We start from the raw sequence: 17,157 nt of genomic DNA on the forward strand, positions 1-17,157 counted from the left end.
AATGTACAGTCAGGAGAAAGTTTTAAAAAAGGACCTTCGTCAAGCTGAAAGCCTAAAGTTTGTCTTATGTTGTTTTTCTTTTATAAATCAGCCTATCCTTAAAAACCTTAAGATGCCTGCCTGGATGTGATGGTAACACTTTTCTTAGGGTTTTATTAATCGTTTCAGCAGTTATATTTTGGTTGAATCCTTTTTGGTGAAAAGATGCCAATTATTTCTCTTTGAATGTTACTTTTCTTTGAAAGTACATTTGGTGAAATTAAAAAGATGAAGGTTTGGGGCGGGTTTCTTTGAGGAACAAATATGTCTGTATCGGAACAGTTATGGCCAAGCATGCTTGTCTCTTCAAAGCAATAAACCAAAATGACATGTTCTGCCTGACCCACATAAGTCAGTTATAGAAATATTAATAGCTAATTTTCCAATGACTGTGGGGTTCATGTTAAGGCTTCGAAGCCCAGGCTTTCTTGGTGCCATGTTGAGAGCACACCCATGCAAAATACATGTTAGGAAGAAAAATAACATTCTCATCATAAAATGAATATCATCCATCTTAGGAAGTAACACATTGCCAATATCCATGACCTCCTGGTGCTCCTTCTCATCCCATCCTGTGTTCCCTCTCCCCACCAGTGTATTTCGTACCGCTGATATAGAACATGTCCATCCTCCTGCCTTCTCTCCCTCCCTTTCCCCCCTGAGTACCTATCTATTTACTATCTATTAAAAAAACCAAGTTTATACTAATACCTCTCCAATTCTATTCTAACATTACAGAGTTTTTTCCAGGATTCTTCCTTTCCATATTTGTAATTCCCTCCTTTAGCATTGAGAAACCTGGCTCCCCTTATCTCCAGTGCATTTACTCATTTGCTCAGTTTCCCCTGCATGCAACCACACTCTGGCAACAGGCCGAGTCCTGGACTCACAGGCAGCCTCCTGCCCCCCAACCTCAGCCTAGATGTAAGTCCAACGCTGGGCCCCAGATGGGCTGGTGCCTCCCTGCTAGGTGCACCAGCTCAAAGCATGACCCTGAGAAGAGAGGAAGGTTGAAAGGTCATTTGAAATCTCAGCCCTGGACCTGCTGCACCACTGCCCACCCCCCTAATTCGCCCCCTCCCCCTTTGCCCTCAGAGCTGGGCCCTGGAAGTCCCTCCACATCATCTGTCAATCTTTGTGATTTGCTGGGAACATTCCATTTTTACATTTAATGTACAGTAATTGCTGATATTTTCAGGTTTAAGTAGCTCATCTTGGTGGTTCTGTTTTCCTACATGTTTCTTATTTCTTGCCTACTTTTGGAATGGCTGCTCTCAACTGTTTTCATTCTGTTTCTTTTCTTTCAGTGGTTATTCTAGAAATTATACATACTTATCTGTTTCTGTGCAAACTCATATTAAAAGGTGTGATGGGAGCAGGATTTTGAAGCGTTTGAATTTATAGAAAGGGTATTGTTTAGGGAATTTCTTTCATGACACAGCATTGCCTTTATAAGGAAGATACTTTGTTAGATTTCACTACTAGACATAGCTGTTCTCAACTGTTTTGTTTTCGTAGTATAACTTCTGTAAATTAAGTAACTAATGGTGGATTCTGCATTGTTGTGGGCGCTAGAAAATTCAGGGTTAAATTTCAGAACCTGCCTCTAACAAGCTTATCTGATCTTATGGGCTTCTGGGCCATTTTTTGACATTTTGCCTCTCTCTACCTCCCTTCTGCCAACCCATATATCATTAAGTCCTGTCAGTTTTATGTTCTAAATGTGACTTGATTCAGGTCTTATTTTTCTATTTGCATTGCCACCAAATACTTGTTGACCATCATCTCGTGGCTGGATTCTTACAGTAACGTCTCTGATTCTATTATTTTTAATCCCTTCCAATCTTTACAGAGCAAAACACAAATTGTGTCATGTCATTTCTGTGCTTTAAAATCCTTTAGTGGTTTCAGCCTCAAGGTACATACTTCTCACCATGGCTCATTGGGAGCTCACCAAGTGCACGCTGGCCTGCATGCTTTCATTTGCCTCAGGACCTTCGTAATTTCTGCTTTTCCTGTGTGGACATCTCCTCCCCAGTCTGCTAATGCCTTATGGGACCTTGACTTCTCAGTGTAAATGTCACTTTCTCAGGAAAGTCTTTTATTTTATTTTTGGAATTTTTTTTTTTTAATTTCAGCATATTATGGGGGTATAGATGTTTAGGTTACGTATGTTGCCCTTGCCCCCCGCCCCGCCAAGTCCGAGCTTCAAGTGTGTCCATCCCCCGGATGGTGTGCATCGCACTCTGTGTATGCATATACCCGTCCCCTCCTCCCCCCACCGCCCGACATCCAATAAATGTTATTCTTATATGTGCACTTATGTGTTGATCAGTTAACACCAATTTGATAGTGAGTACATGTGGTGCTTGTCTTTCCATTCTTGGGATACCTCACTTAGTAGAATGCGTTCCAGCTCTATCCAGGAGAATACAAGAGGTGCTGTATCACCATTGTTTCTTAAAGCTGAATAGTACTCCATGGTATACATATACCGCATTTTATTAATCCACTCATGTATTGATGGACACTTGGGTTGTTTCCACATCTTTGCAATTGTGAATTGTGCTGCTATGAACATTCGAGTGCAGGTGTCTTTTTCATAGAGCGACTTTTGTTCTTTTGGGTAGATGCCCAATAATGGGATTGCTGGATCAAATGGTAGCTCTACTTGTATCTCTTTAAGGTATCTCCATATTGCTTTCCACAGAGTATTTTTGGAATTTTTTTAGAGTCGGGGTCTCGCTCTGTCATCCAGGCTGGAGTGCAGTGGGGTGACCACAGCTCACTGCAGCCTCCAGCTTCCGGGCTCAAACAGTCCTCCCGCTTCAGCCTCCCAGGTAGCTGGCCCTACAGGTCTGCGCCACTGCACCTGGCTTAAAAGGTCTTTATTAATTTTCTGATTTGAATATGTCCCTTCTATTACTGTGTTATAGTCACTCTGTTATTCCTTTGTTGCAGTTACCATAAATATATTATTTTTCTTTTGGGTTTTTTTTTTTTTTGGTGTTGTTAAAAGAAATATTTCTGACATACAGACATTTTAGAGAATGACATAATCAACATTTATGTATCCTCTGCCTAGTTTGTCAAATCTTAGCATTTGTCTTATTTGTAACAGATTTTTTCTTACTAATATAAAGACTACATTCTAAATAGAGGTATTTTGGATCATCAAATATGAAATGTCCAATTTCAAATCAAAAACTGTAGTTTATTATATCTCAAACAAGAAGCAGTACCATAATCAAAGTATGCACCTAAACTGTCAACACGGTTTTGCCATCTTAATGGTAGCTTGCTTATGCCAGCAGTGAAGAAACCTGGAGAGCGAGTGGCAATGAAATCATGAAAAGCGTTTGCCACAGCTTGTTGAAAATTGTTTATTTTTCCTTGGAAGAAGTGGTCCAAAGCCTGGAAGAAGTGGTAGTCAGTTGCTGCGAGGTCTGGTGAATACAGTGGGTGACAGAGAGTTTCCAAGTCCAGCTTCTGTAGTTTGAGCAGCGTTGTTTATGTGACATGTGGTCTTGCAAGAGGATTGGCCTATCTCTGTTGGCCTATCAGCTGCTTAATCACAAGCATCCTCATCATTTTGCCTAATTGGTTGCAGTGGACATCCACTGTAATCGATTGACCAGGTTTCATGAAGCTGTAGTAGATAATACCAGCACTGGACCACCAGACACCATTAGCTTTTTTTGATGAATATGCAGTTTTGGACTGTGTTTCGGCACTTCATCTTGATCCAGCCATTGTGCCAAATGCTTGCGATTGTCAAAAAGAATCCATTTTTCATCACACATAACAATACAGTGTAGAAATGGTTCACCTTTATGTCATGACAGCAAAAAAAGGCAAGCTTCTAGAGAATTTCTCTTCTGACGCTTTTTTACTTCATGCACCACCCGTCTGTCCAGCTTCTTTACCTTGCCATTTGTTTCAAATGGTCCGATATCGTTGGAATAGTAATGTCAAACCTTGCTGCTAACTCACACATAGGTTGAGATGGATCCACTTCCACTACAGCTTGCAGCTCGTCATTATCCACCTTGATCTCAGGTCATCCACGTGGCTCATTTTCAAGATTAAAATCATCAGTACAGAACTTCTCAACCCATCGATGTACCCTGTGTTCATTAGCCACATCCTTCCCAAACACTTTGCTGGTATTTTGAGCTGTCTGCACAGCACTGGTTCCATGACGGAACTCATATTCAAAAATAATAATTTTTGACTTATCCATGGTTTCACAAAAATTGCTCTAAAAGAAATTTGAAAGATAATCACAAGCCAAAACATGTGTTTGAAAGGATGAGGATGTACCTTCACAATTAAAAAAAATGAAATGTCAGAGGTATCAACTATCAAACTTAAGGAAATTGGACATACTTAATAACCTAGTAACTTTGTGTGTTGCTTTCTCCTGTTTCCCTTCTTCTTTCCTCAGAGGTAGCCACCCCATCTTGAATTTGGTGTTTATCATTTTTATGCATGACTGATTGCTGTGCTTTCACTATGCACAAATGTGTGTATACTTTCATATCGTATCACTTTCCTATGTTAAGTATATGTCAGTGATTTTCGAGATCATCCATGTTGATTGATGTAAATTAGATTGCTTGTTTTGTTGTTTAATATTCAGTTCTCCACTTGCTGGGCATTTAGGTTGTTTTCAGTTTTTACTGAAAAGATTGCTGTAGTGAACATTGTTGTACAAGTATTTTTATACCCTAGGGTTGTGCTTCTCAGGTATAGCATGTTTGTTAGTTGGTTTATTTGGTTCTAATCTGTTGTGGATCAGTACTATTGTTAAATATAATAAAAATGAATTACTAGAAAAATGAAGTAAGAAAATTTTCTAAACACTTACTCTCAATGGCTATGTTTATCTTGTCAAAGACCAGTGAAATTCAGTTCATGGCCTAGCACCGTTGCATGGACATACTTTGAGTACCACTACTCCAGGGAGTACACCTAGAAGTGGAATGCCGCAGTGTTGGGCTTGGCTTCAGCTTGGATATTGCCTAGCTGCTCTCTGCAGGATTGTGTCAGTGTCAGCCTTGCCAGCAGTGTATGCGAATGCCCTGTGAATGTACATTCCCACTAACCCTTCACGTATCTGCAATGGGGATTTGGAAATAGAAAAATAAATTCTGATTTCAGTTATTACTGGATTGTAAGTGTATGCATGTAGGACAAATATATTGCACATTTGTTTTTCTCTTGATTGATATCTAAGGATTTGGATTATTACTTTTATAACTACTAAGTACCACAGAATTTCACATTGACCATTGGTGATTATAGCAGGATAGTTTTATATATTTTGAGGCTATTTAAGTACCTGATGAATTACAGTTAGAAGCAGTGATGGTGAGTGTTGCTTTAGTGATTTTGGTTTATGTTTAATTAGTACAGGAATTATTCCTTGTGGGTGCTTAGCACTCCAAACATAAATTAAAGTGCTTTATGCTATGAGTTCTCAAGTCATAGAAGTTGTTGTACATTATAGACTGATAAAATGCAGATTTAGTTTGACATGGTATTTATTTTCCCATGCTCTTTTTTCCCTCCTCTCTCCTCTTCATCTTTTTTTTTTCCCCTCCAGTTTTTTTTGTGCACTCTGTTGGTATTTCATAGGATTTGCAATCACTTATGTTTATTTAACTACCATTTACAGCTGGAAGTGTTTATTTCTGCTTTGGAAATAGCTTGGTATTCTCTCCACTTATTTTATAAACTGTTGTTCAGTTATGGATTCTATTTAAAATAGGCTAAGGAAGGCCGGGCGTGGTGGCTCACGCCTGTAATCCTAGCTCTCTGGGAGGCCCAGGCAGGTGGATCATTTGAGCTCAGGAGTTCGAGACCAGCCTGAGTAAGAGCGAGACCCCGTCTTCTACCAAAAATAGAAAGAAATTAGCTGGACAACTAAAAAAATATATAGAAAAAATTAGCCGGGTGTGGTGGTGCATGCCTGTAGTCCCAGCTACTCGGGAGGCTGAGGCAGAAGGATTGCTTGAGCCCAGGAGTTTGAGGTTGCTGTGGGCTAGGCTGATGCCACGGCACTCTAGCCTGAGCAACAGAGCGAAACTCTGTCTCAAAAAAAAAATAAAATAAAAAATAAAATCGGCTAAGGGGTTTGCTACTCTTTCAAGTTAAAACATTAAGAGGAAGCATTTTAAATACACCTTAACACTATAACATTTTTCTTATTATTTTAGTTACTAAGAGAAGTATCACTCTAAAATTATTTTTCTTTTCTATTTGTAAACAGTTTTATTGTGATATAATTCACATACCATACTGTTCACTCATGTAAAATGTGGAGTTAAATGTTTTTTAGTGTTCACGGCATTGTGGACCTATTACCATGATCCAGTTTTAGAACATTTTTGTCCTTCCCAAAGGAAATCTGTACCCATTAGTTGTTACTTCCCATCCTACCTCCGTTACTCTAAACAACCACTGATCTACTTTCTGTCTTTATATAAAGATTTGCCTCTTCTGGATATTTCATATACATGGAATCATATGTGTTCTTCTGTGACTTACGTTAGCAAGGTTCAGCCATGTGTAGCATGTATTAGTACTTTATTCCTTTCCATTGCTGAATAATATTCTATTTTATAGATGTGTCGCATTTTGTTTATCCATCAGCTAATGGACATTTGTATTTTTTCCACTTCTGACTATCATGAATAATGCTGCTATGAACATTTATTTGTGTACAAATTTTGAATTGGCAAATATTTTTATTTCTTTGGGTACATATCTTCTAGGTGTGGAATTGCTGGGCCATATGGTAACTCTGTGTTTTGTTTTTTGAGAACTGCCTGACTGTTTTCTAAAGAGGATGGAACATCTTATAATTCTCACCAGCAGTGTATGAAGGTTCCAGCCTCCCTATGTCCTTGCTGACAATTTGTTACTGTCTGTTTATTATAGCCATCCTGGCAGGTGTGAAGTGGTATTTCATTGTGGTTTTGATTTGCAGTTCTCAGATGGCTTAATGATTTTGAACACCTTTTTGTGTGCTTATTGGTTATTTCTTTATCTTTGAGAAATATCTATTCAGATTCTTTGCCCACTTTTTAAAAGCAGTTTAAAACAATAAACATTTATTATTTCACAGTTTCTGTGGGTCAGGAATGTGGGTGCAGCTTAGCTGGGTCCTGTGGCTCAGGGTTTCTTATGAGGCTGCAATCAAGTCGTCAGCCTGTGCCAATGGGTGGCTCATGCCTGTAATTCTGGCACTTTGGGAGGCTGAGGTGGGAGGATCACTTGAGGTCAGAAGTTCGAGACCAGCCTAAGCAAGAGCAAAATCTGATATCTACAAACAATAGAAAAATTAGCTGGGCGTGGTGGTATGTGCCTGTAGTCCCAGCTACTTGGGAGGCTGAGGCAAGACGATGGCTTGAGCCGAGGAGTTTGAGGTTCCAGTGAGCTATGATGACACCACTGCATGCTAGCCTGGGTAACAGAGCAAGACCCTGTCTCCAAAAAAAAATGAAAAAAAACCAAAATGTCAGCCTGTGCCGTGGTCTCATCTGAATGCTTGATTAAGGAAGGATCCTATTCCAAGCTCACTCATGTGGTTGTTGGCATGATTCTGGTTTTTGTGGGTTTTTAGACTGAGGGCCTCAGTGTTTCACAGGCTGTTGCCAATAGACCACCCTCAGTTCCTTGCCACATAGACTTCTCCATTAGGGCAGTTCACAGCAAGGCAGCTGACATCCATCTCTGAAGCAAGTAAATGAAAGCAAGAAAGAACAAGATGGAAGCCAGAGTTTTTAAAAATCAGAATATGCCTTAGTCTTAGAAATGATATCCAGGCGGGGTGTGGTGGCTCGCTTCTGTAATCCTCCACTCTGGGAGGCTGAGGTGGAAGGATCGCTTGAGCTTAGGAATTCAAGACCAGCCTGAGCAAGAGTGAGACCTCGTCTCTACTAAAAATAGAAAAATTGACCAAGTGTTGTGGCCCACGCCTGTAGTCCCAGCTGCTTGGGAGGCCGGGGCAAGAGGATCACTTGAGCCCAGGAGTTTGAGGTTGCGGTAAGCTACAGTGATGCCACTGCACTCTAGCCTGGGCCACAGAACAAGACTCTTTCAAAAAAAAGGAAGGAAGGAAGGGAGGGAGGGAAATGACAAACGACATACAGACGTTGTATTCATTAGCAGTAAATCACCACACACACACAAAAATAATAATAATAAATAAGAAGTCAAGGAGCAAACTTCTGGAAGTAGTGGTTAGGTCGATGGCATAGATTTTGTATTCACTGGTGTATACTTAATCTCCAGTTTATCAAATAGTATACATTAATTATGTACAACTTTTGGTATGTAAAAAATCGGTGAAAAAATAAATATTAGAAAGAAACAAGTCATAGATCTAGCCTGTACTCAAGGGCAGGATTACATAGAGCATGTGATCTTAAAAACAGCCTGCCATAATCTGCCTTTGCCCACATTGTAATTTTAATTGGGTTGTTTGGCTTTTTATTACTTGGTTGTAGGAATTCTTTATATACTAGATATAATTATTGGACATGGGATTTTTAAGTATTTTCTCCCATTCTGTTGGTTGTCTTTTCGATGGTATGGTTTGCAGTGCAGAAGATTTTAATTTTGATGTGGTCAATTTATCTATTTTTTTCTACTGTCAGATGTGCTTTGGGTGTCATATCTGAGAAACCATTGTCAAATTCCGACATGACAAAGATTTACTCCTATGTTTTCTTCTAATAGTTTTATAGTTTTGGCTCTTAATTTAGGTCCGTGACCTAGTTTTTGTGAATGGTGTTGAGTTAAGGGTCCAGTTTTTTTTTTTTTTTTTTGGCATGTGGACATCCAATTGTCCCAGCACCATTTGTTGAGAAGACTATTCTTTTCCCATTGATTTGTGTTGGCACCCTTGTCGAAAATCAGTTAACCGTAAATGTGAGGATTTATTTCTGGACTCTCAATTGTATTCTATTGATCTGTATGTCTGTCCTTATGCGAGCACCACCCTTCTTGATTACTGTAGCTTTGCAATAAGCTTTGAAATCAAGAAGAACTTTGTTCTTCTTTTTCATTTTGTTTTGGCTATTCTGGGTTTCTTGCATTCCCATACGAATGCAAGGATCGGCCTGTTCTTTTACACACACACACACACACACACACACACACACACACACACAGGTAGTTTGAAAATTTGATAGGGATCGTATGCATCTGTGGCTCAATTTGAGGAATATTGTCATCTTAACAATAGTAAGTCTTCTGATTGATGTTGTATTTATTTAAGTCTTTAATTTCTGTCCAGAATATTTTACAGTTTTCAGTGCACAAGTTTTACATTTCTTTTGTTAAATTTATACATATGAATTTTATTTTTTTGGTTTTATTGTAAATGGCATGCATTATTTTCTTAATTTTTATTTTCAGATTGTTCATTGCAAGTGTAAAGAATTACAACTGGTTTTTTAATATGGATCCTGTGTCCTGCAGCCTTGCTGAACCTCTTTATTAGCTCTATAGTGCATTCCTTAGAATTGTCTATATATAATAAGATCATGCCATCTGCAAATAGAGATAGTTTTACTTCTTTCCAATTTGGGTGGCTTTTATTTCATTTTCTTGCCTTATTGTCCTGGCTCGAACCTCCAGTACAATGTTGAGTAGAAGTAATGAGAATGGACATCCTTGTCTCTGATCTTAGTAGGAGAGCATTCTGTTTTTTGCCATTAGGTATGATGTTAGCTGTGCGTTTTTTGTAGACCTCTTTATTAGGTCGAGGTAGTTCCCTTCTATTTCTAGTTTGTTGAGTTTTATATCATGAAACGTTCTTGGATTTTTGTTAAAATTTTTACATCTGTTGAGATGATTGTGGTTTTTGTTGTCTAATAGGATGTATTACATTGATTTTTTTTATATTGAACCCATCTTGCATTTCTAGAACAAATCCTAATTGGTATATAATCTTATACGTTGTGTGAGGTGAGTCATGGGTGAGAGCTTATTCTCAGGACTTTCATGAGCCTGTGTGCAGCCCCACACCTGCGATCTAGATTCCCAGGCCTATGATGGAACTTTTCAGAGCCTCTGTGGACATCTCATTTCCCAGTTTGTCTGCTTAAGTATTTTGGTCACCTGCCTGTTTGCCCCGACTGTTACTGACAAACACCCAGGGTGGGAGGTCGGGGAAGATAGACATTTCCCAGTGGGTGAGCTCTGAGGTCAGACCGAGGAAAGCTCTGTGATTAAAGGTTAAGTGCTAACAGTTACCTGGGAATGGGCTTTGACGGAGGTCCAACCCCTTTCTGTCAATCTCGTACAGTAGCAGATGAATTCAGAATAGTGCACAGAATACACTGGAAAGAAAAATCCGAAAGCAGAGATTAATTTAGCAGCACTTACCTAGATCTCCATGTGAGATAATTGCCCAGATTTTGGGTAGTGGCACTGGAAACAGAGAAGAAATTTTTGGCCTTTTCTTGTCAAGAAGAAATTGGTAAATATGTTTACAAAGTAGTTATTTAATATAACATTTATTTATTTTTGATGACCAAAGTTTACTGCACGTTTATTATAAAATACAGAAAAGCAGCTGAGCATGGTGGCATGTATCTGTAGTCCCAGCTGCTTGGGAGGCTGAGGCAGGAGGTTCACTTGAGCCAGGAGTTTGCATCTAGCCTGGGCAACACAGAGAGACCTGTCTCTTTAAACAAACAAACAAAATATATAAGCACACACACAAACAGATCTAGATTTTTAGGATCTACCTGTTAGAGAAGGAATATTTTCCCTAAATACTATACTAATTATGAACCTGTAATTTCATATTGTACTTTTTGTGAAAATAGAGCCAAGCCATGAATTTTTAAAAGCACTCTTGTTAAAATATGTTTAAAAAATTGGTGCCATAGTAATTTAAACTTTGTAGTTAATTGTACTCTTTTCCTTCCCTTTCAGGTGGATGCACGGAGCATACCAGTGTTAGCAAAATGGCAAAATTCATATAGCATTAAAGTTGTACTTCAAGAGCTAAGACGTCTAATGATGTCCAAAGAAAATATGAAGCTTCCACAGCCACCAGAAGGACAAACATACAACAATTAATTTTAGTGGATCTCAAACTTGTCTTAAATCAACAACCTTCTACTCATGTTAATGTCTTGATTAAATATCACAATGCAAAATACCCACACATTAAGTAAAAGAACTCCACCTGGTAGACATGACCTGGACGTTTGTATTAAATAAGAATGTATTTAATATATGTACACCCATTATGTTTTCAGGTAACAGGAGGAAAAATGCACAATTTTTTTTCTCTTGTTAAGGCACTGTCATTTAAACATAAACCTGGAATACTCGAGATAGAATTCAGGTTTACAAGATGAAAGCGTGAAGAGAGGTGTCAGATGGCAGTGGAAGCATGTGTGTTTCTGAAAAGTAAAAACCTCAAGAAGGAAAAACAGAAATGGCAGGCATTATCCATCTTGCTTAGCGAAAGGCTGCAGTTGAAATTGTTTAAAGTAGCAGGTACAATGAATATTGTCACAAATTGTGTTAAGTTTTGAAGCGGTGTGGGTGCTGACTACTAGTAGTATCAAAAATATGTTCAGGATTGTTTTGATACCTGTATTTATAATAAAAAATGTTGGGGGGGTTGACGAGTTTCTGTTAAAAGCTGTTCCTGTGTGTTACATGTAACAGACATGGTAAATATTTGTTTACAGTCTTTGTTTAACAAACCATGCATTTAGGTTTAAGTGAAGTCAACAAAAAGGAAATAGGTGTATGGATATGTGATTTTGAGATTAAAGTTAGTCTTAAAATGTAAATAAAATGTGGAACGTGTGTCCTCGGACTGTGCCATCTCTATTATATTGACTCTATATGTACAGTGCCTTGCTAAGGCAGCAAAAATTGGATTTATTGTAGCTTTTCATCTGTCACATCCTTTATTGTTTACCCTGTTTTGTATACTTCTTGTGGATTGGGACTTGCGGAGTATTTCAGAGAACCAATTACCTAATTAATTTAATTTCTTTGGACGAGGAGGAATTCCAGGTATTATATTTTGAATTTGATTTCACCAGAAATATTATTATTAAGAAGATCTTTGAATTCTAGCACTAGATTCTTAGAGAATTGTAGATTGCAAATTATTCAAATATATATTCCATTTTTTCTTCATAACATCTTTTTTCTTTATTTTTCTGTGAAGCTTTTGGTTAATAGATTGAACTAATGGAGACATTTCCTTCTCCAATTAATGCTTTTCATACTAATGAAGATTAATTTCATTTAGTCCATGTATCCTCCACTCTAACAAGTAAGTAACTATGAAGTTGAAAATTCATTTATGTTCTGTTTTTACCAAAGGGACATGAGGCTTTGGGTCGCTGGTTTTCACTACAAAGCACTGGGTATATTGCTTTGTTGGAAATGCCATTTTGTTAGAAATTCATTGAAGAATATAGAGAGGTGGTTAGGTAAATTCTCCTTTTATTTTGACAAGCTTAATACTTTGTCCATAGTTCACCCCAGCAAATCAAAGCCATGATTGTCAAAATATCAAATTAGATGTTCAAACTTTGCTTATAAAGAAAAAATAATCAACCTTGGACATACATGAAAATATTTAGTTACTTTTGTAGTGTAACAGTGAATTTCTTAAACATACCCTGATGTTTTCATCAAGCTCATTCAAAGGCAGAGTTTTGAGCTACCTTTTCTTGGTCAAAAGTACTTTAAAGTCAGTGACAGTTTATCTAAATGTATTAATTTCAGCATGATTACTCAGTTATCACAGATGTTTAAAATGCTTTAAAATGACACATAGAGAACATACACATACAAATTAATGCATGTGTAATTTATTAAAATACATTTGAAATGAGCTATTACCTGGAAATATAGTCTTAAAATTTTTAAATAGTTAAAGGAGATTAAGTTGAATTATACTGACACTATATAAAGAAAGAGTCTGATGGTAACTGATGTCTGAATCAATCTCTCTAATAACTTGTTTTCTGCTTTGAAAACTTTGTGTCTTGTCGTACATGGAAGCTAGTGTGAAGCTATTCGAATGCTGTTCACAGGCTGAACATCTGGGTACCTTGATCTCTTGTCCTCTTTCCCCATGTCCACCACTGAGAAAGGATCCCCTCTCCCCCAGTACATGTTGTCAGAATCAGCCCTATAATGCTTATTTCTCTTTTGTTTTTGGGATTATGGATCTCTGCAGAAATCTGCATGCCAATTAACCAATTTCCAAAGCAGAATCCATTTTGCATGTCACAATCAAAATGTGCAAGGCAATCTAAGAGATGCTGGGTGATTATAAGAGGAGTTAATATAGAGCCACTCTTAATTATCGTAACATTTCTAAGACAGCAGTTTTGAAGCAATTTTTCCTTTGTTTTGTAAAGTGGCTAAGGTTGTAGAAGTGTGTGGTATTACTTTTTAAATGACCTGTAAAATTGCCTTAGAAATTTGTTTAAAAGGCTAGCAAGTAAGAGACCCTTGAGGATGATCATATATTAATAAAGATTATGAAAACAAAATTCTTGTCCTATTAGGTCAGTGTTATGCTTTAATAGTTTTAACTACGTAATAACTAATTTTCAGAATTGATAATTTAAAAAATGTTTTTTGTGGCATTTTAAAGGAATGGCATTTGTTACGGGTTTATGTGTAACTTTACGGGATTTCAGACATTTGGAAGGATAGTCAATGGTATTTAAGTCTTTTGAATATAAAAATAGAGAAAATTTATGATTTTTATTATCCTTTTAAAAGACTTGTTCCCATTTAAAATTTGAGTAACTGCACAGTGAATTAGTTGGACTCATGGTTTTAGTCTGGATTACTTAATACCAATACATTGATTTTAGTGTTAATTCCCATTAAATATATATATAATTGGTAAATACATATGAAATATTGTTTTGAAAATTTAGAGGAGTTAGCTGGACAATATTAATGTGTTTTCCTTAAGAGGTTTGGTATGTATGGCTTTGCATGGCTCTGGTAGGTGCATCGTGGGAAGACAGCATTTAACTCTAGTCAGGACCATATCAGTTTTTTTAATGAGCACATGACTGTGTTCTAATGTATGTTTTAAAGAATATAAGTACTACTAATAAAGTCTAGTATCATGCATAATAGGATTGCAGGAGGTACTTAAAGAATTTTTTTTCCAGGTTTTCCTTTTATAAGTATACTTTCAGGCATATATATGAATAGAGTCATGGTATCATTTATTGCTGGGAAGAACCTAAAAGGCACTGATTTTAATTTTTGGATAAGTATCAGTGTAATTTTCCAGTACCAGCTTGATTGGCTTTTGATTATTTTCACAAAAAATTCTAACTCCTCGAGGATTTCAATAGGTGTATATATTTTGTATATAAGATAGAAACATCGTAAAAGGAATGGATGCAGTATATTATAAGATTGATAGGACCATTAGCAGTTCCCACCCAATAACTAAGTTTACTAAAAAATAAGAAATCCATGGGAATAGAATATCTTTTATGCTAAAATCAATATGCCTTATAGAAGTTGCTAAATAGTACATGGAAATCCTACCATAGTTCATACTGAAAATGTTTAAGAAGTATTGTGGAGTGTTGAAAATAACGATACACGATAAGTATTTTCTGAAGAGAAAATTAATGGAGGTATTTGGTGATAAAATACAGAAAATAAGTGATAAGTCAAAACCACCATTTTGTGAAACAAAGGAGTTTTGCAAACTCATAGAGGGAGTTACATGATTTAAAACAATCATTGGATATGAAGAGGTTGCCATGGTATTTATATCCTTAGAAGGATGTTCTCATTTTAAAAAATTCTTACGGGTCTGTCTGCTCCATCCGATTTTTACATGTAGTCTATAAGACCAACTCAAGGTTTTTTGTGCAAGTTTATTTATGAAGTCAATGATAAAATCCAGATCTCATTTTCTTAACTTGGAAAGATTCTAGGAATCATCCTTTCTCGGGTGAGTAAGTGACCAAATACCATTTAAGGGTTATGCAGTGATCCGTTTGCTGTCAAGTGTAGACTTACTATATGAATTCTTTTATCTTGTCCTTGCTCAGTAGTGAGTAGCTACTTCATCTAGAAATTTTGGCAGCCAAAAGATTATACAAAAGCAAAGTTAACCTTCTGCCTCCGAAGGAGGACTAGTAGTTGGCACTAAGAAACCAGTATTAATAAGAAACCTGTGAGCAGTAAAACAAACCATTGACTTATTGGTAGTAAAAACTTTCAGTTGCTTGTTCAACACAGTATTTGAGTAATTAAAAACAACTCAGATTACCAGGAAGCACTCTTAACAATTGAGTCCATATTCTTCCTCTCAATAGTTTTTTTTTAAAAACAGGCCTTTAACAATAGATTACAAAGTAATCTTGAAAATTCACATTATAATGTGAAATGAGATTTTTAAAAGGACTTCCTCATTAAAATGTAGTAAAATTAGTTATAATACTGAATGTCCTTTTTTTTGGTTTAAGGACTTTCATCCATTTTTAAGTAACAAACGGTACTTGTAAATGCTTTATTACACAGGGATGGGATTTTATAGCCCTTGAAGTTTAGTGGCTTTTAATTTGAAGAAAAAAGATGTTCTTCACAGTTGATAATTGAGAAAGAGAAATGTATTGTTTGATTTCTTCTCAAGCCACTCTGGCCAAATAAACAATGACAGTCAAATAGATTACAGCCATTAACATAAATTATCTTTCTATTATAATTTTTAAAATCTAGGTAATTGAAATGATTAAAGTGGGTGATAAACTTTTCTTCAATTATCCTGACACTCAAGTGAAGATAATTGGGTTCACAAGAAAAGTAAAGTATCTAATTGCCTGGGTTTCTTAATCTTGAGTAATGAATGGACCCCTATGAGAAGATAATTCTTGTGGACTAATACTGCCTTGAATTATTTTTGTTAAATTATTGTTTAATGTATGCATTGTGTAAACTTAGGCTCTTAGCTCTTTTAAAATTATAAAGTAAATTACACTCAACTACACAGTGCTTACAATTCAAAATAATATTGAGAATGTTTCGTTGAATCAATTTCTGCCTGAAATGTCAATATTGGTGCCATCTGTTGTTTTTTTCCTTTGTTTTTGTAATTTGCCACGTCTGTAGTACCATGTGCTACTGGACCTCTCAAATTTTCTTACCTTTTTTCTTACCAAACTATTAAAACATCCTTGTTAGGTTATTTGACCTTCACTTGGTATAAATACAATTGTGTATTAAGCCCACCTCTTTTCAAGTCAGAGACAGTTCTTTCAGAGAACTAAAACTCCCGAGACTTTTTGTTCTCCTTGGAGACTGCAGTTGATTGTGAAGAGTTACAGTAAGACTTTGTTGTGGCTGTGGTCCTCTAGAGGAGTAAAAATTACCTATCATGGTGATGGTGCCATGTTAATAACATTTTAAATTAGGTCGACACAGTTTAATCAATGATATCTTAAAGCTAAGTGGTGCGATTTCCCCACACGCGATGGTGAGGGTGCTGATGGCATTTGTTGGTCTAAAAGATAAACTGCAGTTAAAAGTGCCCCTCCCCATGCCTGTGACTCCCACGCCATTGTTCCTTCGAGAACTCCCCTTACCTGTCCTCTCTTTGCCCCTCCCCTGCCCCTCCCTTTCTACCAGAATGGTCACCTCTCTCTCCTTGTGACCAATTCTGTTCCTATTTAGTTAGTTCTTCCTTTAAACTTAGCGCTTTCACTCTTTCCCTATCATCCTCTTCCTTTGACATGGAAGGCTGCTCTTGAAAGATTATCTCCCCAAGTGAGCCCTTTCTATGCAAAGTCTAACTCTAGTCCTGTTACTCTGACTCCTTATCCCTGGCCCTTTGTTTACCACCTCTGCTAGTGTTTATTCCTGTTCCCTCCTTCAGCTTGGGTCCTCTTCTAACCTCTTCACCCCTCTGCAGATCTTTTTCTCAGTGTGTCACTGTTGTCCTCGGTTTACATGTGTTGAAGTTTCTGGCTTTATTTGCATCTGGGAGTTGATGTCCAAGCAGCTAACTATGGTGGTAGTGGCCATCGCAATAATAAAGTTGTAAAATTATTTATAAATGTATTTTGAAAA

The 17,157-nt window shown here is 37.0% G+C and overlaps 1 protein-coding gene across 1 annotated transcript in view; it reads left to right on the top strand.

Moving 5' to 3' along the window:
* The window catches only part of LOC105824056 (ubiquitin-conjugating enzyme E2 variant 2), a 55,292-nt gene extending 43,399 nt beyond the window's left edge, over positions 1–11,893 (top strand). Inside the window, exon 3 of the mRNA XM_012661389.1 lies at positions 10,996–11,893. Within this exon, the coding sequence (XP_012516843.1) occupies positions 10,996–11,142 (147 nt within the window). The 3' untranslated portion in view covers positions 11,143–11,893. The remainder of the gene's footprint in view (positions 1–10,995) is intronic.
* Positions 11,894–17,157: the final 5,264 nt, after the last annotated feature.

The sequence above is a fragment of the Propithecus coquereli genome, unplaced genomic scaffold, assembly GCF_000956105.1.
Source record: "Propithecus coquereli isolate 6110/MARCELLA unplaced genomic scaffold, Pcoq_1.0 Scaffold71, whole genome shotgun sequence".
Classification (NCBI taxonomy): domain Eukaryota; kingdom Metazoa; phylum Chordata; class Mammalia; order Primates; family Indriidae; genus Propithecus; species Propithecus coquereli.